The 27,035-nt window shown below is 43.0% G+C and overlaps 1 protein-coding gene across 2 annotated transcripts in view; it reads left to right on the top strand.

The window, feature by feature from the left end:
* Window positions 1-27,035, top strand: part of LOC308385851 (partitioning defective 3 homolog) — a 354,241-nt gene that overhangs the window by 141,059 nt on the left and 186,147 nt on the right. For both annotated transcript variants that reach the window (XM_080865038.1, XM_080865037.1), the window contains exons 6-8: window positions 19,751-19,860; window positions 20,504-20,587; window positions 25,236-25,361. In XM_080865038.1, the coding sequence (XP_080721164.1) occupies window positions 19,751-19,860; window positions 20,504-20,587; window positions 25,236-25,361 (320 nt within the window). The remainder of the gene's footprint in view (window positions 1-19,750; window positions 19,861-20,503; window positions 20,588-25,235; window positions 25,362-27,035) is intronic.

Raw genomic sequence — 27,035 nt, forward strand, 5'->3', positions numbered from 1 at the left:
TGTGCAGGCGGATGAAGAGGAGGATCCAAATGCGAGACTCGGACACTGAATACAACTCAAAACCTCAGCTTTATTGCTGGCATGAAGACAAAACATGAAGTGAACACTGAATGCTGAGAACAGAAACACACAGGCATAATCTGATGGTACGACGCGACACTGAGCACAGGAAAACACAGGGCTAATATACACAGGGTGGTAATCAGGGAATGGGCAACAGGAGGGAGACACAGCTGGGAGAAATTGGACTAACGAGACAGGGAAGCAGTAGAACTGAACACACTCACATGAGACACAGACCTTCACAATAAAACAGGAAACAAGAAACCACTAAACAAAGACGCAGACAGAATATAAACACATGCAACTCAAACAATACATGAAACAACAAATCCTTAAACACGGATAAACAGAAACATGGAACTCTAATAATAATAATCATCATAGCATCAGAGAAACAAAGCAATCATTCAAAAATAAACCAAAACATAAGAACTCAAAATGCTGGGTCAAACCTGACCCAGAACCGTGACACAAACATTTACAAATAAATGCCATCTTACGTATAGACCCAAACAGGTTGGCAATGTATTGCAATCAAACTCTGAGTGAGTCTGTGCTGATGACCACAACTTCCCTGCGACGCATCCATTTGCAATAGAGGACTTGACTCAATCGGTTGCTAGCTATTCTGACTATATTTCTATTTAGAAGCAAGTGTGTGTCAGAAAAGATTCTGAATTTCTGCTTTAGATCTGTGAGTTTTGTGGAACTAGACTGCAATATATCTCCAACAGAGAGCAACAAATTTGTAATTTTCACGGATTTATCACAACTAATGACTGTATTATCACCAACAGATTGCATGAAATTGCCCCGATTTAGTCACAAACTGATAGCAGACAAACTCATTTTCACTTATGTTTTATCTCTGTCTTGACTCACCAGAGTCATACCATCTTTCTTTTAGTTCTTGCGTATGAACAAAATTCTACTGTAGAAACGTATACAGATAGAAATGGAAACTCCTCACCAGTTTCTTTGAGGCTGCACTTGTTTGAAGTGCTGGCTCTGGCTGCTGGCCTGGGGTCAGCATACGCCCAGCTTTAACGTCACTGGGTTGTTGGCTAGCTTTCGGCTAACTGCCCATCATGTAGATAACTGACAAACCTTTGTAATGCCAGTAACAAAGTAGCTGTGACATAATTACTGAATTTTGTATCGTAATGTGTTACATTACTGTGTTACAGAAAAGTGTAATGTGATTACAGTAATGTGGGGATTTGTTTTGTGGAGAGGAGAAGTTGAGGCTGTGTATCTCTGTAAAAAAGTAGCGGTACTCTAGTTTTCATGTCCACATTGAAATCCCGTTGCTCTAATTATACAGCAGATTATACACTAGTTATATATCCTATTAAGTAGGAGTATTATTTAATAACACTATTTTGCTGATGCATGATTTTACATCAACTACACAGCGTTTCTTGATCATAGTTTACTCCTGTGTTTTCACAGTATGCATGATTCGTTATCTCTGACCACAGTGTAATGTCAGTCACAGCTGCGACTGATAACAGAGTTATTACAGTGACAGCGACTGCTCACTGCCCAATCCAATTTAGAACCAGGTCAATGACTGACATCAGACTTCTGTCCAATACTTTTTCATGAAGTAACAGTGTACAATGTTAGTCCTTGCAGGCTTGTCTCCTCGCCTCACACCCTCTTCGCTCTGTCGGCACTTTGTGATTGACTCACCCTGTGACTGGTCCCTCAACTCCTCAGTCTGTCAGAGGCGAAAATATATTCTCCCTTTAAAAGTTATTAAAAGTGACAGAGGCTCTCTGCAGGGAGGGTGGAAATGACCTTGGGAAGTGTCGAACACGCTGAGCTTGATGTGAAGAGGATTTCTCCCAGTTTGTCTGCCGGTCTGTACCTCAACTACCTGCTTTGATTCATGCAGATGGTGTTTAATCGGCCCATTAAAGAATAAAAAAAGAGCCGAGAAAGGGTGAGGAAAAAAGAGTGAGATGCTCGAATGACTATAAAGTCTTCCTTCTTTCTCTGTAGTCTCATTATGGTTGTGTTTGGAATTCTTTCTCTTACTAAACATTATGAGCACCTATTGAAAGCAGTGATGCTACAATCAAGCTATTGTAAAAATAGCTGAAGTTGAAAACATACTGTTTACCAAGAGGGCACGTATACATGCAAACAGCTCAAGAACAGGATTTTGTTCAAAATATGAAGCCTCCTAAATCCAAGATAAAGCTTTCAAGTTAATAGTTATCAACCAAGTATAGTGTAAATATAAAAAAAGAGATTATTATTTAAGAACATGAGCTATACTGGTGGAGTCGTGTAAATATTTCATGATTAACGGCAGGAGCGCCACGACACCCTCACCGTGGCTAATCCTCGGTGCCACCTGAGTGTTTATAATCTGACAGCCGTGCAACTAAGTTGAGTCACAAAGCGCAAATCCTCTCATTAGGGGTGACACAGTATAAGTTTCAAAGTCGCACCTTGTAGCCCAGTTGTTCCTTCCCTGCACTTCCCTGTATCACAGTCTCGATCGCTGCCTTCCCTCCCACACGTGACGGTTCAATATTTTGTCTTCTTTGTGCGACGGGCGAGCAAAACAGCAGCATTGGATCGCGAGATAAAAATACACAGCGTGGGGTAATTAAAAAGAACTGTGATCAGTGCTAAAGCGTCGGCAGCGATAATGAGTGTACACACGCACATAAAAACACACAAACACGTACAGATATGCCAAGGTTTTTTGGTAAAAACACACCAATTAGCTGTTGTTTATCGTGGATTATTTATCTGCTGTGTTTTTATCGTTCTACTTTATGAGTTAAGATAAAAGTAAAACAAAGAAACCGAAGAGCGGGCGTCATCCTCATTTCTTTCTTTTGACTGGAACAAAATACACACACGCAACTACTTTGTGTATTTATATGCGCATAGGTGTTCTAGCAGCGTCATTTCTTAACTTCATACAATAGCTTCAGTTTGAAGTACTTATCTTTTAGTTGCGTGGTCGATGTGTGTGAAGCAGCTTGGCATGCTCTGGATAGTGAGTTCGCTTCACCATTCATATTTAAGCAAGCCTTCCCAGCTCATGCTATAAATTAAAAATGTAAAGTCAGGCTGAATAAAATAACACATTGACTCCTGTGCTTAAAATGCCAAGGAGGTGCACGGGGGAGTTAACTGGACAATCTGTGACTCTGGTATTCTCAAGCTGGATGAGTTTGAAGTTTAGCTGCAGGGGATCATCTATGGATTCAGGGTTGAATTCTCTTGAGATTTTATTTTACATCACTTCTCCCAGGTGCTTTGGTAAAATGTTTTGATTTGTGCTCGTTTTGGTGCTTTCGTGCGCTTCTTTTGTGCAGACTTTCAGCCTACGTACTAAGACAAGGACGGCTGGCCCATAGTTACATCAGGCAATTGTCCTATGTTTATCTAACAAGTCAATAAATTCACGTCAGTATCAAACGGTTCAATCTAAGACATCAGTAGCGTCTACCCCTAAATCTCTCACCACCCACACACACACACTCTGCCAAATGCGGCGTGGAGAAAAGCACGCTTTATCAGCCCATATACACCAAGGCCTTATGAGTTATTCTTCATATAAACAGCTGACATTAATGCTGGCCTATTATCCCACTGATGAATGTTAATGGGCTTTCCTGCTTAGCATTGCACACGCACACGCTCCCCCACATACACATTTTGATCTGGTTGAGTGGTTCTCCACTGTATTATTTTGCGGCCTTGATGATGGACCAGGGGCCATTATCATGAGCTGTAGCAGAGGCAGGACTGACATCAGCTGTCGATCACTGAAGGATTTAACCCAATCAAGGCTAACATGAAGAGAAGCAGATGTGTTTGAGCTATATTGGCAAAGCTCACAATTTGGGATTTCAGAGATAGTATTAGACAGAAACATTCTAATGTATAAATGCTAACTGTAGGGTTATTTAATCTACACATAAAAACACAAACAGCAAAACAATAAGCCTAATACACAGATCAGGCACAACATAATGACGACCTGCATAATTTTGTGTTGGTTTCCCTTTTGCCGCTAAAACCCTTTTGCTGCCTCTGTCAGTGCGCCCCAGAGCAGCTGTGGCTACAATGTAGCTTGCCATCACCAGTGTGTGAATGTGTGTGTGAATGGGTGGATGACTGAATGTAGTGTAAAGCACTTTGGTGTCCATAGGGACTAAGTAAAGCGTTATACAAATACAGGCCATTTACCATTTACCATAAAACAGCCCTGACCCATCGAGGCACGGACTCCACTAGATCCCTAAAGGTGTGCTGGGGTATCTGCACCAAGATGTTAGCAACAGTCCTGCAAGTTGAGAGGTGGGGCCTCCATGGATTGGACTTGTTTGTCCTGCAGAACCCACACATTCGTAATTGGACTGAGATTTGGGGAACTTGGAGGCCAAGTCAAAAGGGTGCATTATCCTGCTGAAAGAGGCCGCAGCCATCAAGCAGTACCGTTTCCATGAAAGGGTGTACATTGTCTGCACAAATGCTAGATAGCTGGCATGTGTCAAAGTAGCATCCACGTGGATGGCAGGACCCAAGGTTTCCCAGCACAACATTGCCCAAAGCATAACCCTGGCTTCGTCCATTCCGTCAGTTGCTTTCTTCCCATAGTGCATCCTGGTGCCAGGTGTTCCCCAGGTAAGGGATTCAGACATACCTGGCCATCCAACTGATGTAAAAGAAAACATGATCCATCAGACCAGGCCACCTTCTTGCATTGTGCTGTCTTCCAGTTCTGATTCTCATATGTGCATTGCTGGCAATTTCTTCAGTGTACAGGGGTCAGCATAGACACCCTGACTGGTCTGCAGCTATGCAGCTCCATACACACCTAACTGAGATGCTCTGTGTATTCTGACACCTTTCCATAAGAACCAACATTAAACATTTCTCTAATCTGAGCTACATTAGCTGTACAGTCTGTTGGATCGGACCACACAGACCAGCCTTCGGTCCCCACATGCATCACTGAGCTTTGGCCAACCATGACCTCTGGCTCACCGTTGTTCCATCCTTAAACAACTTTTAAGAGATACCGACTACTGCAGACTGGGAACACCCCACAAGAGCTGATGTTTTGGAGATACCCTGACCCAACTCTCTAGCCATCACAATGTGATTCATAATCCGTTTGCACAAATCCTCACAGTTGCCCATTTTACCTGCTACTAACATCAACATTGATGACAAAATGTTCACTTGCTCCCTAATATATCCCACCCAGTAACAGGTGCCATGATAAAGAGATAATCAGTGTTATTCACTTCACCTGTCATCGATCATAATGTTATGCCTGTTCAGTGTTATTTGAAAAGCATATTTTGATTTATTTGTTTGTGTACAGGCTCTAAAAATACTGTAAAGTCCATAACATATTGAAGTCAGACAGACAGACTCGGAGAAAGGCAACACAAAACCCCTAAAACATTACATAACAGCTTCCAAAGCATGTTTGGGTGAAAACAGTTCTGATCACACATCTTTGATCAAGCCTCCAACAGTCGGGCTCCCTCTCTTTCTCTCTGTGTTGTCTAAATGAGGCACCTTGTTTGGCGAGTTTTAAAAGAAACGCAAAGTGGCGAGGCGGCCAGCTAAATCCTCAAGCCAGCACGTTGAAAGGAGATGAGTCTGTTTAACTTCAAGGTGGAAGAAGAGAGCAAGCAGCAGCACAAATCCTGCCTTTTTTCCCTTTAATGTTGTCACATCAAAGATCTCTCTCTGAACAAACACAGATTGGCATTTGCGACCAACCGACTCTTTTGTTGTTTTTGCTCTTCTTTTCCCACTCTGTCACTAGTAGTTGTTGGCCGCTGAAAATAAGGCTCAGTGAATGCTCGTATTTGAACGAGTCTCCTGAGTAGCTTAAAAGAGATTGTCAGAGGTCTGCTTTCTGTTTTAGATTTAAAGTGTTTGAGTTGATCTCTGTTAGAGTCAAGTGCTTTACAAAGCTGCGGTAGGATTATTGTTGTTGCCCCACTCCGCATGATGCCATGATGGCAGTTAATGCGCCATTGTAAGAGACAAAACTGATATTTCCCTCTAAATACTAATTATTTGTTTAGCTTGTTGATTTTTTTCATTATACTGGAACGATACACCTTTATATAAGATCCATAATGAATCACTGATTTATTTAATCAAAGGATATTTCATTTCTTCCATTACAAATACAATAAACACAGCAGTGAAGGTTCTGAAGTGGCAGGTCTAAAATTCAGGAAAAACTCTTGGACACGTCAGTATGGAAGTTAGCATTTAATTTTTAGGGACTGCTGTTGGTGAGTGAACTTGGTAAGTTCTCCTGACTAGCTTCTTGGTAAAGCCCACACAGTCTGCAGACCCCAAGGCAAGCCACAGGCAATGTTAGAGCAGCTGAGCATGGAAAGAAAACACAGCAATAACCCCCAAACCCAGCCTGCCTAACACAGTCTTGCTGCCTGTGCCACCGTCTACCTCCACTTCTATCTGGTGGCTGTAACGTGCATTCGTGCTGTGTTCATTATGTTCAGTTAATACTGCAATGATGTTTGAGATGCAGCAGGGCATGTTTTCAATGTAAAACTCTGAACAAATAAAAAAAATAAGCCACATTCCAGAACAGTGCAGGAATCCTGGAAGAGTGTGCTCCTGGATTTGCCTCTTGAAAGACCAAGGAAGATGTAGACGGAATGAACCATGGTTTGTGTGAAGTCCGTAGACATGCACTTTGGTGTATGCACACATGCAACATGAACTCAGGATGTTTTGAACTAGTTGCTGACCGGTGGGTCTGACCAGTAGGTGCAGCTGTTTGTTCAGCTTTGGCTCCTAGCTCATTGAATCCTCAGGAAAAAAGACATTTTTGTGGCTTCCTACTTCTTCCTGCGCTCGTTCTCTATAATGTTTTGTTTAATTTTTGTCCTGTATGATTTTTTTAATAAGTCATTTTGGCTGTTAGTGTAATTATGTCACCTAAATGAAATAATTATTTTAAGAAAAGACTTCATTCTGCCACTGATTACTTAAAATTCACATTATTTACATGGCGGGCTAATTTTTCTTCTCTCCTTTGGGAGTCCTGTGTAAATGGCAGCTCACCAGAGATGCTTCAGTCCAACTGAGGACCTGAGTGAGAACAATGCAGAGCCTCACAAATGCCTCGCCACTCTTAATTAGCCATTGCCGCTGAACCACTGTTAGAACGTCGGGTTTGTGACTTCTGCTTTGCACTGACTGGGGCTTTTTGTTAGATGTATTTGTCCTGTACACTTCTTTACGAAGTCCTTCTGTCGGTTTAATCTCTTGCTTATTGTTTTTAAATAATAATAATAAATATTCTGTATTCTGTCATCAAGTCAGTGTACATGTCAGCTCACCTTCAGACCGGAGTACGGGAGCAGGTGAAATGCCGTCAGTAGTGTTATTTAGTTCATTGGCTCCACAGCAGGGGAAATAGCTGACTAATTATGAAAATAATGCTACCTAACATCTCATTAAAAAAATCACAATGAGTCTCAATGTTGGTTTATTTACACGTGTGTGTGCACAACACTTAACTACAGGTAACCAGCTTTTTGTCCTGAAGCTATGTTACTTTCTTTGTGCTGTTTCTATATGCAGCGAAAAAAAGAGTTTATTCATCTTGTTCTTCATTATTATTTATTATTTAACTTTTTAAATATTTGTGCAATCGTCTTCTCTTATTTTGTTTGAACAGGATACAAGACTGGGCGTTGTTTTGGACGCTGGACGTTGCCAGCGCTCTTCTCTGTCAGCTGTACTGTAAATGTTTAACCTGTCTCACCGTGACACGTGTGTGAAGACGTGTGCTACTGGACAGCTGAGATTAGAGTTTCACTCATTCAAGCTTGAAATGCATAAAATTCATGTGCATATTTCTTGTGTTGAAAATTTTTTGTAATCACTTATTCCTAATGTGACCATTCCACACCATTCTTCACTTGCTGCCAACTTCATTTTTGTCAAAGTGCATTTTTTTAGGATTAGATATTTTTTGTGCACAGGCCTCTCTGAGCTACTCTGATCTTATTCTCATGCACAACCTTCAATGGGGATGCCTGGTTTTATTCAGTGGATGTACCATAACAGCATTATTCAGGGACAGGCGAGAAGTCTGTTTACCTTAGTCACTATTCCATCCCTCTACCCTCCTCTTCTCTGGGTCCCTCTCATTTCTGTCCACTGTACCTCAGCTGCATCAAGGTGGCTATCCCTCTCTGCACTACTGGCTGTGAACGTGTTAATTCTTGATTAGAGTTCATGCATTCACTTTCTACAATTTGCTCCGTGGAGTGAGAAATCACTTTCTCAATGAGAATAATTGAACACGGGCAGGGGGGTGCCAGCTCATTACCCACAAATCACAGGGAGCAGGGGCACCTTAACTGAAGACAATAATGACTTTGGGGAATAAAACGAGGGCCGCCAGCGTGGAGCCAATCCACCGTGGGCAGCAGAGAACAAAGCTAGGCGAGGAAGATGTACACTGTTTCTTAAGGGGAAGTCATTTTTTTGCTGATCTGCCTACGGTACATATTCAGTAGAGTCCGAATTTATTTTTTCCCAGGGGGGTATGAGTTTAAGGCTTTGGAGCAAAGTGTCGTGTTGGAGAAGCAAAGCCCATATTTTGGCAAGGTGGCATTACACCAATGCTGACTGTGGCCCGGGCAAAAGATTGCAAGATAGAAATAATAAAGATGTGGAACAGCTTAAGTAAAATGAAAAGCTTTTTGTAGTCCTTGACACTGGGGCTCAAGGTGAACTTTGGTGACTGACATCACCCATTTTCCCACAGTGCAAAGTCACTTACTTCACTTTATTTGATTTCTCTCTCCTTCCTCAACCTTTCCCTCCTTCACACCATCTTTTTTTATATGCCACACATTTCCACTCTGCACAGAGTGCCAAATGTATCCACTCTGGCACAATGAGGTCCATTGTCACAATAGGCTTTTCTCACTGTTTTATAGGTCCCATTAGGGGGACAGAGGCTTTTAAGTTGCTGAAGGAATGCAATAACGCCCAGCCAACAGTAAACATCCACATCTCGGGGTCCACAGAGGAACACGAGATGGAGCTTCTTCCCCATCTTACCCTAAGTGACTTGTTTTATTTGCATCAGGCTGAGAACAAAGTAGTCACACTTGGATAAAAATGGAGAGAAATGGGAAGGTTTCATTTTAGGACTCAGGAGATGGACACACTGAAAGCCTCTAAAACAAGAGTGTGAAGAGGGAGGAGGCAGTCTGGGGGCATTTCTGTTTCTTAGATAGAGATGTAGGTATTACTGTGCTGTTGATTGTGCATATTTTTATCCAGCATTACATGAACGTTCATTAGAGAACCTAAACTTGATGATGGACATCATGGGTTGCTTACTGCTTATGATGCGTTACCTAGTAAAACTTTGATGGCGACCTATGAACTATGTCGAACTTGATTGAGATTGTGCTGTTGGATGGATTTTCAGCCAACAATCCAACATTGTTATATTGTCAGAGATGGTAAGGTAGGTAAAAGAGTCCTGTGATGAAAAGAGTGAAACTTATGGGAACTGAGACGACCAAATAACAGGTGAACGCAATGAAGAACGAGTGAGAAATGGAAAACGGGAACAGGCTAATGGAAAGAGAAGACAACCAGGAAATTGTGCGAAACAGTGATGGCATCATAGCAGCCACAACATCAGTGAAACATGCAAAACTGCTGGCAATATTCTATGACTTTCTTAAGGTTGGATGCCTAGGATTGAATTTGAAATAGCCCGCATACCATAAATAGTGTCAGTGTAACAAGAATACCTCTGTAATGGGATACGGTTTTCCCTGCAGAGCAGTTTTCCCCCGGAATTTTTCCTCTTTATGTTTTTGATATACAGGCCATGGGAGCTGTTGTGAAGAATAGCACCCCTGCCGAGCTCCATCACAGATTCTCTGATATTCCCACATGAATTCGTGATTTCAACTAGAAGCATGCCGATGCTGTTTTCCATTTAGAAAACGGTAGAGTGGAGAAATGTGTGTCGTGTTTCTCGCCGGGGTCTCCCTGTGTCGGTTGATTTGGAAGGTGAGAGTCCTGCTGAAGTCGCTCTGTGATTGGCTGCCGCAGATATCTTCATACAATATGTAAGAATGATGGTGGCCACCCTCTGTGCCGCTCAGTTCGTGTGTTGCAGATGCGTATCTACACGTGTACAATCTTTACATGCAGCAAATTAACTATCCAGGCTATGATCGGTCTTGTTTGTTGAGACACTGATGATTTCCCCGTGCTCTTATCTCATCAGCGATTGCAATCACTTGTTGTGTTTAGGAAGTTAATTATCATCCAGTCTAACTAGAACACTCCTTTGATAAATCGATACCTTGTCTAATCTTGTGCTCATTGCATTCAGAGAATAAATACACACACAAAAATTGGCATTTTTGTAGTATTCGGCACTCCGTACAGGTTATTTTTTTTGTTTTTCTTCCCTTTCCTTCATCTTTCCTCTCGCTTTGTGTATTTCTTCTTCTTCCTTCTTCTCCACCCATATCCAACCAAGCCCCCCCCCCCCCCACCAGATTACTGTGGCTGTGCTGAAGTCTTTTGGGACCTCTCTTCATTACTGGCCCTCCACAGGCCCCTCATCTCCACACGGCCCCTCTTCATTTAGCCCTGGCTGAGAGCAAGGACTAAACCAAATGGCTTTCTGTCTCCCTCTTATCCAAGAATTTCAGCTTCCAATTAAAACTAAATGGAAAGCTCCCCCCTCCACCACTGCCTCCGCCTCACCCTGCGCTGTTCCCATGACGCTACAGATGAGGCCCCACTCCACCTGCTCAAATACGGCAGCAAACAATGGCTGATCTGTAGAATGGACCGTTCATCCCCTGTAATAATTCGCTGCTGTGTGTACCAAAGCTTTGCTGTCTACTAAATTATTCATTGTTCAACAGCTTTCATCCTTATTTCCTACTTCATATTTGGTATATTTAAGATTTGAGGTCACTCTAGGTTATATAAATAGTGTGGACAATGGATATGAGTCTCTCACTCTCTATCTCTCGATATAGAGATATATAGATGTATATTATTTCTTCAGTGATAAAACATTGGTGCCACTGTAACGGCTGGATTAATTGGTTGTGATGGCAGTTTAGCGGAGCAGCAAGTGTAATTTATTGGCAGCTACTGTGCAACTCAATAACTAACTGTAGTTCTGACTTAATTGCAGGAACACCAACTAAGTGTAATTTAAAAACAAAACAAAAAAATTACAGTCCAAACTATGGGTGCTCCCATTGAAATTCAAGCAGCTGATATTATTTCAATGAGGGCAACATTCACTCACTGACCTTCACAGTTTGAGAGATGGATTAAATGTTCTGAGCAGCGGAAAGCAGACTGTCCTCCCACTTAATAAGCTCAAAACGATGATTAATCTGTGAAAAGCACCACAGTTCCCCTTTTAATGCATGTATAAAGGCCCGGGATCCAGCTGGGACCGTCCGCTCAGCAGGGCTGCGCACTCAGCCCCGAGGATTATCTGTTCAGAATCACCTCCTTTCACCTAAGCCAGGTGTCTAGCAAGTCATCATATACTTTTTGAACCGTTGTTTTTAGTGCATCGGAAATCCCAGATATGCTTTAACCACATCTTTGAAGTTTGGTGTAAAATGTTGTGCATTCCAACTCTTTGAAATCCTCATTCTGTATACAAAAACTTTTTTTTTTTTTTTGCCGAGCTTAAGAGTAAGAAGCGCTCTGGACAATAACCGATGACGATAACTTAATTTGCAGTAATTCCTACCCGGTTTGAACCTCCGGCTCTCCGGCACAGGACAGATCTACTCCCGTTGCAGCTGTTATTGATGAGGCTTGGAAAAAGTCTTGGGCCTCTCCGTCCGCTTTGGGCCTTGGTTATTGACCTGGTGATTGATTTAGGTCCTCATAATTAGCAGGCCTAATTTAATTAAAGTGCAATTTAACGATACAGTAGGCAAAGGCAGTCTGTGTCATTGATAGATCAGCTCAGGCCTAATATCAAACAGGGCCTGGCAAAATAATGTATTCCACCCAGCAGGGTTCCCAGTGACAGAAGAAGGCGTAAGCGAAGAGACAAAGAGGGAGAATAAGAAGAGTAAAAAGATAGACAGGCCTTTGTTTTTCAAATGTCAGCCTACAAACTGCACTGCCTCACCTCTTCCCCTCCGCATCTCGCCGCTCCATTCTGATATGGACAAATGCACACTCACATCTCTGATCTAATTTGCTAAACAGCATTAGGAAACTGTCTGTCCCTTTCATTTGCTTCAAGTAAATTGACATCAGAGCCCTTTTATGAGCTAGAAGCCATGTCTTTCTAAAGCAAAACCAAAAGAGACAGATTTTGTTAATTAAAAAGAAGTGTAGGCTTTTCGGAAGTTATATTAAACTTGGCCAGCTGGGGATAAAACGTACTGCCCATTTAATTGCTAAGAAAATATATAATGAGGAAAATTTAAATTCATATTCTAATTTTCAGCGCTTGTTATATCCCTTGTTTAAAGGTACGGTAAGTACAAAATAATGTTGTACTCATAAATGTAGGTTGATTAGAGTGTAATTATGTCCTCTGACAAAGTGATAGATACTCATAAACTCATAAATCAATTAAAAATGGATAGGAGCAGGTTTGTGGAAGCCACCATCGTTTTGAACATTGATGGCCATCGCCAATGACTAGAGACTGTCCACATATATAGTATGCATTATCACTTTCAGTGAAAAAAGTCTTTCAGACTATATTTGACCATTTGCACATGTATGTTTTCATCATTTCTCTCTGATCTCTCTCTCTGTTTTCTCTCTCTTCTCTCACCTCATTTCCACCGAAACCTCTTCCTCCTCATCCTCAGCTTCTTCTCCTAAACTGAAGTCAGGGCTCTAACACACAGACATGTGCATAAACATGCTAATTTATTCTTGATATTGTTGAAATTACTCATTGTCACCGCATTAGACCCTCCTTTTTCCACACTGCTGACAAGAGCAGGGTTGACAACAATAGCTGGTTGTGAGCTAACATTATGCCAGCTAATTTTAGGTTTGTGGCGTAATAATCAAACTTTCACTGTGATAAGCAGTTTAATTACAGTCATATGAAAGTATATTCGTTAAGTGTCCGAGTTCAACAATGTTAGAGCCACTACAATGAGAGTTTCACTAATGCCAGCTAACGGAAGCTAATGCCAGTTAACAGAGGCTAACGGGCAAAGACAGCAGCACTTACTGACAGAAAAGTTTAGGCTCTCCTCATTAGTCAGCAGTGAGCTTCTTTGACCATCTTGTGTTGAACTCCTTTCACAAAGTTTTATAGTATCCCCCCAGAGTAAATAACAGAGGACTGGCAGATAAATTGCGAATGAACAATGGCCAGAGTCTGTCGTACAGTGGTCATCATAGCTACGATTATGCACTTGAATTTAGAGGGGTAAGAAAACAATCTGCAAATTACTGACACCTAGTGGTGAGTTTTATACTTTGTACCTTTAAGGAAAACTATTTTGAAAGCATAAACAAGCATGTCTTACATATTATGCAATATTTTGTGCTTTTTTTAAGGTAAGGTGAAAAAAACACTAAACAATTAGATTTTATTTTTGTCTTGACATCTAAAAGATTTTTTTTTTACTAATCTATACAGTAAAGTACTAAAATACACTGATAATGAGGTCTTATTGGTTTTGAAGATACTAAAAAAAATTTATTCATAAACTGAGAAACTATGTTTTTATTTCCTCCTGTGTTTTTCATTGCATGAATAATGACAGTGTGGGGCAGGTTCCCTAGCCCACTCCCCACTGTATTTTCCTAGCACAACAACAACGCAACTCTCCGTCTTCATTATCAAAAGGAATAGTACATCTAATCTGGAATGCGAGTCCTCTGCTTTGAACAAGGCTGTGCTCATGGGTGCAGGGCGTGAAATATGAAAGAAAACACATGTCCTCATCAGAGGACGGGCGCCGCCTTGGCTTCTACCCTTGGCACACAAACACAGGACTGAAGATTCATAACCTTCCTCTATATTTCTTCTCTAACAGTCACATAAAAAGCGAGAGATGGCAGACATGAGGATCACACTGCTTTGATTTTCTTCCAGATCTGAACTTTCCAGTCCTGCAGGGAAGCTAAAAGTTTTCTAAACAAAGGAAACAGTCAGAGAAATAAAAAAGAATCAACACAGTGGTGTGGGTTTAAATTCTTTTTATACTTTATTTCTGAACACTTAAATCACTATTAGCTTCCATCATCTTTCTTAAGGTCACAATCATAGAAATAATCTAAGAAAATATGCAGAAATCTTTCCTCTCTGCTGACAGACATTAAGTGCTATTTGCGGACCTTGTGGGTAAGATGATTGGGAGGGGGGGTCATTATGACCCTTTCATCATCCCCCTAACCAGTTTAACTCCTCACCCAGCCTTTTATAATGCTCCTGTATCCTCAACATAAATATAAATAAGTGTCTCACAACCTCAGTCAGTGTGATGAATTGGTTGTTTTAATGGTGACGGCGCCTGATGGACCGATGAGGAATAAATGGTTAAGGATGGAGGGAGGACTAGGGCTGGATCATAATGTCCAAAGGATTAAGAGAGGAGAACATTTTTTGCTAATAAAGGATTTTTTAATGTTTTTTTTATTTATGTGGACAGTAAATCCTCACACAGCAGCGACCAGGTCGTCCTACATGCTAGTAGCTGCTACACGCTATTACTCTGTTTATAAACGTACAACCGTTGCGATCATCTCATGTTCAGATTGAGGTGAGCAATCACTGTATCCAGCACCATAAAGTTTCTTTTTAAGTGCTGGTTGAAAACAGCAAGATTCTTCGAGTTATTACGGAAAAGTATTGGTAATTGCTTCTCAAGGTCATAGAACCTTTAATAGCACTATTAGGAGTTATTAACAGCAGCCTGTCTTTCTATGTCAGTGCCATTGTGCGATGCAGCGGTACTGTGAAGTCCTATTTGGTCTTGTGTGCTGTACAGTGTTTAGCTGAACTGCATTAACTGGAGGTAATGAGGGTACAATTATGGCTCCTTAACCTTTTTGCGAGGAAAAGGAAAAGCCTCCGCCCTTGCTGCCCCCACCATACATCGACTCGCTGAGAGCCAGGTCTTTTCACATGTTGCCATGGTATGTTACCTTTGGCTAGTTTAATGTTTCCATAAGGGGCATATGTCACCTTGCACAATTACCGTTTCATATTTTTAGCTGGTCAAAATCAGGAGGGAGGATCAGCCTTTGTAAATATTTCAACAGGCCTTTATTTTTCTTTTTTCTAAACACTTCAGCTAAATTGCTTGTTTCCTTTTCTCTTAATACACTGAACACAACACATTCTTCATTTGGAAACTGCTTTTATATCCTGTTCCCTGGCACCATTGTTCTCCTGAGCACAGACGGCTCATTGTAAGGGGGTGTGTGTGACAATGTCTGGGAAGGGGGGGGGCTTGTTCCACACATGAAGCTGTCACACAGATGTGAAGCTCAGCCCCCTAAAGGAGGGGCGGTGGCCAGAAACACACCATTTGCTGTGACCTTTGAACCTGTCCTTGTTAAACCCTCGATGCCAGAGATGGACTCAGGAGGGAGCCCCCCCCCACCCTTTTCTGTAACAGCTACATCTTGTACTTCCCCATGGCTAACAGCATGACACACACACACACTTACAGTAGGTCTGCTTTAGCACACCAGTTGATGGAGGATGACAGCTCCTCAACATGCCGCCTTTTGCCCTAACCCTCAAGAAGTAATGTGTGTGAGTATGCATGTTTGTGTGTTTGCGTGTGGGTAGACTTCCCCCTCCTGATCAAACAGCTGCTACCTCCATCCTTCCCAGTCTGCTTTCCCTTCGGACCTCCAACCACTGTCCAAGCAGCACGTCTATTTGATGGTAACAAGGCTTTGCACTTTGCATGCGTGTCCCTTCCACCTCGCTGTCTTCTTCTTTCTCCTCCTCTTATACGATTTTCAATAATCTAATGCTGCAGCTGTCCGATGGCCAAGCCTGTAACCTTAGTTTTTCTCCCTTTATTGTCAGAGGCTGGCAGACTTTTTTGGCCACACATCAGGGCTCTTAGCCATCCCTATTACATGTGAGGAAGGGAGAGAAATGGGGGGAGGAGGGAGAAAAAAAGGAGAGAGGGCAAGCTAGAGAGTTGAAAAGCCTTGTTGCATCCCCACTCTACTGGTTACCAAGGGATCAACAGGGTGCTAAAAGCACTCGGGGGGGGGGGGGGGGGGGGGGGGGGGGAGAAATGGATGTTTTTCAGAGAAAGGGAAAAAGGAGAGAAAAAAAGAATAGAGATGGAGAATGGTGGGGTCAGGAAGCTGCGGATGTATATTTAGGTTGTGTCTCTCCTCTGCTGTCACTCAGTGCTCATCTTTACAGCTGACACAAGGACAGACAATGAACGAGCTGGCAGCGAATATAAAGAGAAATGGCTTCTGCATCTGCCTCCGGTCACTAGGAAACTGGCCCCTGTGATGCCGGCTTAACCACACGCTCCGTTGGAAAGTGTGGAGCTATACTTGAGCACTTGACTGCATAAAAGTCACTTTTAACAAGCCATTATTTGTGATGTTCAGTCTCAGAAATCAGTCTTTCTAAAACTTTGATTTTGTCTGGGAAGATAATGAAGAGGCTTTGCTGTTGTTGGCTAAAAAAACTGACTTAACTTTGAAACATGTGGTATCTTCAAATGCACGGGAAACACTTTTTATCACTTAAAAACACTAGTGCCGGCTGTTGCTGTGGTTTGTGGTTATTTGGTGCTGATGAATGCAACATCTAGTGTGCAGGATGGTCAGAGCTGTGTGGGGATTTACTATACATGTGTATAGGAAACTCATTACGACCAGATTATACCACAAACATGTCCTCTTTGATTACTAACCAATGTGACACGCCCACAGCATGGTGGCACACTGGTTAGCACCGCAAGAAGGTCTTTGGTTCACATCCACCGTCTTGTCAAGGCCTTTCTTTGTGGAGTTAGGATGTCCACAGTCCAAAGACATGCAGTTAGTGGGGTTAGAATAGAATTAGAATAGAATTCAACTTTATTGTCATTGCACATGCACAGGTACAGGGCAACGAAATGCAGTTTGCATCCATCCAGAAGTGCTTTAGTGATATAGATATATTACAATATATATTAGCAATAATATAGATATGTGAGTAGGTTAGTTAGGTTAGTTGGTGATTCTGACAGGCCCATAGGTGTGGATGTGGTTGTCTTTCTCTCTGTGTTAGCCCTGTGTCAGGCTGGGTATACCCTGCCTCTTGCCCTATGGTAGCTGGGATAGACTCCAGCCCCCCTGTGACCCTGCGAAGGATAAGCAGAAGAGGATGGATGGACAAAATTCAAATAGTTTTGGAAAGAAGAGAAGACGAGCTTTACGGAGATATTCTGTATTATCACAGTAGAGGAAAAGTTACTGCTGTTTCAACACAGATTAACCATGTGTGCTTCATATTACTGTAAGAAGTCCAAGCAGCCTGTATGATACTTGGGTGATAAAGGGTTAACCTCTTTCTTTGTCTTACCTTTTTCGCTCCTACATCCCTCACTTAGGGCTTTGCTCAATCTTGTGATTCTTGTACATTTTTTTTTTATCACGAGTTCCTTTTTTAGTGTCAATTTCACAGCTTCACAGCTGAATAGACATATCACCTTGCTCTGGCACTGCTCTCATATCTACCTGTGCCATTTTATGGTAATTTTGACTTGTCACATTCGCACACCGCACTTGATTGCACTGCGATTTTTGGCCAGGTGGAAGTGAAGAAGCCCTTTGCCTTTCTCCCCTGAAGGGAACGATCACAGATGCAGTGTCGTCTTTCTCTTTCTTTGTTCACTCCCTAATTCAAAAGATCTCTCTAGTCTTTCCTTTACATAGTCTTACGTAGTCTCACCATAAGGGTTTGCAACTTATAAGATCAAACGAACAGGCAGGGGATTGTTGCTAACAGCTTTTTTAAATGCAAATTATTTACGTGTTAGCGATGATACACTTGCGACTTCGGTTAACAACGCAAACTTGTTGAGCACTGTCACCTTTCACAGTCATCTGCTCACCGAGTGTGAAAACTGTCTTTTTCTGAAAGGCCACACGTTTCTTTGCCTCTCCATCAGTCTTGCCTTGTAGCAGAGATCTAAACCTGTATTTATTCTTGTCCAATTTCAGCCGCCCGCTCTACCCCATGGCCTCCCATCTTTATTTATAGTTTGCCACAGGTGGTCAGGTCCTTTGTGCAGAGTATACGTCAAAGAGAAAAAAAAATCTAGCCGTCCACCTGGGGAAGGACGGGTGGGGGGTGGGCTTGAGTTCATAAAAAAGCTTTATGAATAAAAGGCCCCGTGAGACACCCGGCACCTCGGCTGACGTGTAATTAAAGGCGTGGAGGGTGGTGGTGGGTGATTTATTCATTTTCATAGAAAAGGGGGAAATAGACAGGTAGGGTGCGACAAGGTCTTTAAAGGTGGGCTGCTGATGAAATTTTCATGCCCCTATCCCACCTTAACCCTCCCCCAGAGTCTAACAAATAAATAGGCGACGGGGCCTCTGTATAGCAGAGTGAGTGCCACCAAAGATATCCCTGCCCCTGAAAAGGGTTGAATCAATTTCCATAAAGAAACCAAGAATGCGCAAGACCTATTTGGATGTGCTTGACATTTTAGTAAAAAAGAGAGAAAGAGGAAGGTGAAGGGTGAGGGTGGGGAAAAAGCAGTGGCTAACAAAGCATTTCGGCAGATCCTCCCAAGGAGCTGATGCGCTGTCTTGATGCTGACAAGCTCACGCACGCGCACATGCACGAGGACCAGCCATTAATAACAGGACTGAAAAAGAAAGTCCCGTTATTTAAAACAACCAAACAAAAGACTTCACTGTGCTCAACACTTGATGACGAGCCCTCCAACTAATCTTGGGTTGACAATTACATGAAAATCAACACTGTGTTATTAGATATGTCTCCCTCCTGTTCTACATGCGGGATGTAATCACTGTGTGTAAGTGGCCCGCTGAATTTGTACCATCCACATAAAGAGAGCCAAATGAAGATTTTATCCTCCATTAAGGAGAGCATGAAGCTGCTGCCTCTTTCCCAGAGCTTAGTTAAGTCCTCGGATGTCTGCTTTCCCGTTAAAGGCACTGCCTCTCCTGCTCCGCTGCCTAACAGCACTGAAGGAAGATGAGCAAATGAAACGAGGAGAGTGAAAGACGCAGATGGAGCTCAGACAGGAGCATCCCTGTTTCTTTAGCTCTAAACCTTGATCCCATCACCTCACAGGCCCACCTCATCGGTCAGGCAAACCGATGGAGTCGCTGCATTTAATCACGGCACCACTGAACATTTTTTTGGCTAGAGAGGGATGGTTTCTGCAGCAGCATCAGGGGCACGGTCCCTCCTGTGCTCAAGAGTCTTTGATTTAAAACAGGCCGATACATTTTTTTTTCTTCAGGTAATTAAATTAAAAGCTGGAGAAGAGAGATATAAGCAAGAGAGGGCGAGATGCAAGCACAGCGAAAGCAATAATGACAGAATTTGAGGGGTTTTTCTTTTTTGCTGTTGAAGCACTCATCCAATTCATCCTGTCTTTTTTTTCTTTGTCTCTCTTTCTATTAGGAGGAGGATGAGGAAGAGGAGCAAAGGAGACACGAGAGGAGAATCGAGCGGACGGAGCCAGTAGGAAGGGCCGATTCCTCACTGGAACATTCACCAGTGTTTCATATAGAGTGAGTGGCGTACCGCTAACACCACAACCCCACCCATACGCCATGTTAAGAGTGAAATTGTACAATTACAGTTAATCACGATTATTGTAATGGCTGCATACCAATTTCTTGTTTCGCCGCCCACTTTACGACCATGTGCCAGTAACAACCCAAACATCGAGACCAAGGCCTCAGTCTGTAAACATCGTCACGCGTATCTGGGTCGTGTTGATTTGTCTTCACGTCCTTATCGGAACAAATGAGCCTTCCTCCCTTCCCTTCCCTCCCCCGCCCCCGTTCTCTTATATGTTTTCAATTAATTAGTTCTTTTAGCGCAACAGCAGTCTGATCTTAATCACTTAATTGGAGCCTCCATTTGGATCCTTAATCGACCCTGAGGTCCACCAGTTGCGCTTTGTAACGGATGACTTAGCACAGGCAACTCAGCGAGGCCTCCCACCAATAAGGACCCCACTCCCTCACGCCCCCACTCCTGCGCATCCCACTGACCTCATGTCGTGTTTGACTGTGCCGTCTGTTTACATTCTGCATTTCTACATGTTGTTTTCACTTCTGTTATTTTTTAATTATCATTATTATTCATACACTTCTCTCCTACTCCCTTCTCCTCTTCTTTCTGGCTTCATCCATCACCATCCCGCAGAAGCATGCTCAAGCCCGTCGAGGTGTCCAATGAAGGTGGGCCCCTGGGGATCCACGTAGTGCCTTTCAGTTCACATGATATCAGGTAAAAAAACAAAACAGACACAAGCTGAAATTCAGTGCATCTCAGTTTCACCATCCAGTGTTGCTTTCTTTTTGCTCTCACTCATTATTTCACTCATTTTTCTTACTCTCTCTGTCCTTTGTTCTGTCTTACATATCTCTTTTTATGTGTTGCTCAAGGCTGTTCTTCTTCTTCTTTTTTTTTAACTGCCTCTGATTCTTGCAGTCATCTTTTTTTATTATTGTGAGCCTCGCTGTTGAAACGCCACACCCAAACTCAGCACCGCTCACATCCCACAGCTTTGAAGCTCCCAGTGGTGAGGCGAATGGATGAAAGTAGTTTTTGCTCTCGACTGCACAGTTTTCTCCAGGTCTTGCAAATACTTTTTCTAACTGGGTTGTCGGTCATCGTTGTGCACGTGTTGTCTTGAAACTTGCTTTGGACTACTTCCTCTCGCCTTTTTTTTTTCTGTCTTTTTAACTGATAGGAGTGTCGATGACAAGGGAACGAGAGGCGTCTGAGTTTCAAAAAAAAGAAAGGAAAAAAGGGGGGACAGGGGAAGCGGTTAGATGTAATCAAACTAAAAGCTTGTGTATAACACAGATCCCTGCTGCATGCCAGAAGGAACTGGCTCGCCACCAAGGTGAATGTGACTACTCAGCACTGGAGAAGGAAAGTCAGGGATGAGGTGGAAAGACGGAATGAGGAGATCAAACGGAATGACATTTGAAGGGGGAGAGGAGGAGAAAGGGGAGTGGTGTCATTGAAGGTGGCTCAGACACTAATCTCATTGCTGTTTATAAGCAAGTGTCAGGAAACTATATTTAGCTCTGACCTCGCACTAACTCCATCTTGACACCTTGAGTCAGAGCTGCAAAATAGTGATTCAGGATGAGGTGAGCCTAACGGAGGGAATGATTTCTAAAGGAACTTAAGCAGTTCAGCTCTCATTAGATGCACTGCTGTCCTTAAGCTCCCCTGTATTGCCCCTAAATCAGACAGCATCTTGGAGGAAACAACATTAACGCTGCGCCGGCAGTAAATTTCTTCCCCATCAGCTAAGGTCGGCACTAATAGCTATCACAGCCTTCAATTAACTTCAGCCATGATAAAACTTATTGTCTGGTCAGTGGGATGATGCTAATGGCCTGTCCGAGCTTTTTCTGCGCGTCGTGCACTGGGACAGGAGGCATTAGGCTCAGCGGGCTGTCATTAGTGTCTAGACCAGGGCCAGAGGGGTCAGACTGCCAGCAAAACCAGACAGCAAACAAGGAACTGCAGGCACTCCAGCATCAGGCTGCCCCCGTATTCTGCTCCACTGCACTGACATCAAGTCAGATCCAAGCAGGAGGGGGAGACAACTGTAGGAGAGAGCTTAGATACTCTGCCACTCTAGCAGGAAGAATCTTTCCCTGCCACACACACACACTGAAATGCACAGATACTTACCTGAAAATGAGCTCACACTAATGCAGTTTGTGAGCAGTTCGGACCGACCTTGAGAAGTGTGTTCCCTCTCAGACTCCTTTTACAAGCAAAAACAGTTCTCAGTGCATCGTCACTTACCTACCTTGAGAGCAACGTGCACACACAAATATCCCGTACATCTACGCACGCACGCACGCCCCCTTCCAGATGCGTTCCTAGTTTAATGAACTTCTCATTCCATGACCGTCTTCAATTGTAAACAAACTGCGGACATAATTGCCATGCATAAATGGATCCTGATTGGATTATTATTTGATTAAAGGCAGTAGATGAGAGCAGGTGGCCTCCTCCAAATCAGCACTGCTACCCAGCCACAAGATGGAGTAAAGCCATATGGTGCGGTAAGATGCTGATTCCTTTTTTCGAGGAGAAGCGAGACTTAAAGAGTCTTTCTTCCCCCCCCCCCCCCCAGAGGCTGCAGAGAATCCACAAACTACAAATCCCTTTTTGCTTACATCTGCCACCTAATGAATTGCAGCCTTTGAGAGTGACTTTTAGATTTTTTTTTAGTTCTTTACAAGTAACTGACAAGTATCTCTAAAAAAAACAGAAGCGAACCTCCATCAGTTTGAGAGGATGGGATTATAGCCAACACAATAATAGTGCTTTTCACGAAATCATCATCTTCTTTAAATCTCTAAACGATGCCGCTTTATCCCCAGTCCGCTCTGCCGCGGCTTGAATACTGATCAGGGATCAACCAAAAACTCCTTTATCTACTGTACCGTCTCCAGTCTGCTAGCAAATCAGAAGTCCTTAGCGTGTGTCCGTGATGTAATCTCCGTGCGCAATACTTTGTTTTCAAGCTGCCAACACTTATGGAGATAAAGCACAATCATGTCTGCTTCCACGCCGGCCGCAATTACTCTCTGCTCAACACATTTAACCTGACCTGGCAACTCAGACACCAAGAAAGAGGGAAGGGCCTTTTGTGATCTTTAATTTCAACTTAATGCCGACCCATTTACCCCCGCTGAGTGGCTGAGATGAGTCTTCGGCGCGAGCGTGAATGTCCACATTATGCAGCCATTTAAAGCAATGTTCTGAGAGTGGCCCTGTTTGGCTGAAATGCTAAAGAGCTGCGCGAGCCTGCCCTTGACGTCTGCAGTAAACAGGGTCACAACAGTTTTGAATGTGCTGCTGTTTATGCGTCCAGGAAAAGAGACAGGAAGGGAGAATTATGAGAAGCATGACACTTATGTCCTTGACACCAATAAGGTGTAGCTTAGGGTCTAATTTATACCCCTGTCTGGTACATCTTTGTTTAGCTTGTTGATGGTTTTTGCTCCGGTAGATTTCAGAATTTCTTCAAAATAAGCCTCCAAACTTTTTTGTCAGTTTATGCAAGGACACCACACATTTAAAGTCAGTTTACCTGCTATCTCAGAGGCATCTTGCAGCTTGTAGCCAGAGTTTGTAGCTCTGCTGTGTGAGCATCCATCAGATATCTTTGCATGTGGTTATCCTCGAGGCCTAACTAAAGCCCTCAAGGAGCTCACTGATGTAGTTATTTAGAGGGGGAAGAAGGGCGGAGGGATATTTGAAGGTAAAGGTTGGCGTTTTTTTTAAGGATTACTGAGATGGCACAGCCGTGGAACTTCTTGGGTTTTTTTTCTTTCTCAAACACCGCAGCCGGCTCTAGTCTTAAGCTCCAATGAAGGCGACTGTAGCACTTCCCTGGAAGCCATAAGATGATCTCTTAGCTGTTGGTCTGGATTATTTCAACCCACCCTGTCATTCTTTCAGACCTGCCCACAGGAAGAAAAAGAGGAAAGGAGGACAGAAGGACAGACGGAGGCTTAAAATGAGTGCAGGGAAATTCAGGACTCTATCCAAGCCTAGTCTGCAAAGTTAACTTTTGTTGACGGAGTGCATTACAATGGGCTAAACTCATTTTGTAATCTTATTTACTTCCCCAACTCTGTTGGAGACTTGAATATTTTAGGCACTCTGTTGATGCAAAAGTTATAAATCTTCAGGCCATAAAATGGCAATCAATGTCAATGCTGCACTACAAAAAGCTTCACTTCATACAGATGAGGACAGACTCGTTAGCCCCTCCTCTATGAAAATCTCTTTTCTCAAGTGCTTCAAAACAGAGCAAGAGATTTTCGCACAGCTTTTCTAAAACATCCTAGTTTTAGGATAATGGAAGTTTGATGGATAACAGCCTGCAGTCATTTGTTGTAGTCTTTAGGAAGTCTCACACATGTCTCCCAAGCAATCCTAGCCCATTCTTCTTTGGAAAAATTGGCCAGATTTGATGGTCTTCTGGCATGTACATAGGTCTTCAGTTCACCCCACAGATTTTCAATGGGATTCAAGTCAGGGTTTAATGCAGGCGAGTCATCAGCAGTCACTTGGGTCTTCTGGAGGTAGCTCTTCAGCAGGAGTGAGGCATTATTTGGGATGTTGTCATGTTGGAAGATAAAGGGGTGGCTGTAGCTCAAGAGCTAGAGCAGGTCACCGACTGATCGGGTTGGTGGTTCGATCCCCGGCTCCTCCAGTTTGCATGCCAAGTATCCTTGGGCAAGATACTAACCCCAAGTTGCTCTCCGATGCATCCATCGGAGTGTGAACGTGTGTGAATGTTGTTAGAAAAGCATTCAGTTTTGGGTCAGTGCTTGTGAGAATGGGTGTGATTGGCATGTTGTATAGAGCGCTTTGAGTACTCGGGGAGAGTAGAAAAGCGCTATATAAGAATCAGTCCATTTACCATTTTAATGCTGACTGCTTGAGGTTTTCTTTCAAGGTCTTCACGTCCTTCTCTTTTCATGACTTTGTTCATCGTGACAAGATTCACAGTTCCAGACACACTGAAGCATCTCCACAGCATAATACTCCCACCACCAAGCTTCACTGTGTGGATGATGTTCTTTGGGTTCTACACCTTTCATTTCTTTTTCTAAACATAGCAATAACATTTGTTTTTAGCATGATGCTTTCTCAAGTGATACCTCAAACCCTAAATGTGTCTTTGTCTGTACCTTCTTCTACACTCTCTTCTTGTCTCCGCTCCATCCATTCTGATTAGGTTTCTTGATTACGTTTCTTTCTCTACCTTTTCATTAACTTTTAAAAGTACACGTGCAATTTCATTGTGACAGTAGTTGCCTAAGTCTTGTGTTATGACTTACCTAAGTCTTGTGTTATGACTTACCTGTTGCATGAACCTTTGCAGGACACAGGGCTTGCTAGTGAAGCGTTTGGAGCCCGGAGGCAAAGCAGAGCAGGAGCGTCTCTTCCAGGAGAACGACTGCATCGTCAGAATTAATCAGGGAGACATTCGCAACCTGCGCTTTGAACAGTAAGCTTTCCATAGTGACGCTTGGAACATTTTTTTTGCATGCAGTATTATTCTGAACACAGCTATTTTTGTCAGCTGACATTTTCTCCTTCTGGTAACCTCTCTTCTTGTCACTGGATGCCATGCTGATTTTAATTTACTTTCCTTTTCCTCCGATAGTAGGGAAGCACTGTCTGCCGAGTGATGCAGTTCACACCAAAAGCACTGTGTTGGACATTAAGCGCAGCGACAGTAAATAGCGTTGCTGTTGATAAGCGGAATCCAAACTGCGGGGAGACGTGACACCCACACAGCCGCACAATAAAACAGAAATATGACCGACTTGTTGGCCTTCCTGTAATAGGTCTCAGTGACCTGCAGTCCTTCACAGCTGTGCTGCTTTCTGATCCCAAACTATCCACACTCTTCTCTCCATTCATTTCTGCCAACGCGTCATAACCTTTGTCTCTTTAAACACTCGTAAATATAAGCGTGAATGTGTGGCATCTCACGCAGCACGGACACGGACACATATATGCGGTGATACTGACATACAAAGGCATTTCTGCACTTGTGTATGTGTGTGCGTGCACCAGTATTAAATGGATTTCTTCTCCTCGAGGCTGAAAAATCGAGGCACTGTATAAAGTGGTCTGTTCAGCTCTCCACAGAAAGAAATAGCCCAGATTTTTGCTACCAAAGGCCCAGACAACAGTCGCACCGGGCCTGCACATCTAAAAACAGTGGGCTTTGAACCACAATGCTGCAAAAATGACAGAAAGTTTAGCCTTCAAAAGTGAAGTCAGTAGCTATGAATTATCTCTGAACAACTGTATCACTGTAGGAATGTTTCTTAAGAAAGGTGTGATAGCAAAAGCTCTCCAGCATCTTGTTAAATGGAAGCAGTTGGAGACACTGTGCTAATCTGTTTATCACCCTGCATACAAACCCACTAAGGTTTCAGAATCCTTTAAAACGAACCTATTGTCATTAGTAAACATTGCAGTTTCTTTCACAGCTTTTTTTTCTTTTCTGCTGTGAAAGAAGCTTACCCACCAAATCCACAAGGGAGTGATGTTTTGTAGCCTCTCCTTCCAAACACACCCTCCTCACCGGCATCTGCACGCTTATGATGTTTGTGATGTTTTTTTTTTTTTTTTTGGGGGGGGGGCGTTTGCATAAAAATGAGGCAAAGGAACAAAACTTTAACCCCACCCCCACCCATCGTTGATTGTGTGCCACAGAGAGTGACAATTTAAAGTGATAGTCTAATCTTCTTGGATTGTTTTGCATGGGTAAATATTTTGAAGCGCTTAATCTAACTGAATGTAATGATGCATTGATGGGGGTAATTTATTATTCAATCAGGCTCGCGCAGAGGCTGATTGCTGGAGTGATGGCAGCGCGTATGTGCACGGGAACATTTGCGTACAAAGCACGCATGCACGCACACAAACTTCGCCCCAGCCTGTCATCACCCTGCAGTGATTCTCGCAAATTACCATAAGAATGAAAACAGGAGAGAGCAAATCTCGCAGAAGTAGCTCGGTGCGCGTTCGCCTCTGCGACGCGGCTTGCGTGGAGTGCTGTCTGTTTGCGGCGGAAGCGGCTTAGCGGCTGTCATTGGGACAGAATCAGCATGGTATTGCTGGTAATGGGGAGGGGGCTGGAAAAAGAACATGGGATTGCTGGAAT

This window comes from Rhamphochromis sp. 'chilingali', assembly GCF_963969265.1.
Source record: "Rhamphochromis sp. 'chilingali' genome assembly, chromosome: 18".
Classification (NCBI taxonomy): domain Eukaryota; kingdom Metazoa; phylum Chordata; class Actinopteri; order Cichliformes; family Cichlidae; genus Rhamphochromis; species Rhamphochromis sp. 'chilingali'.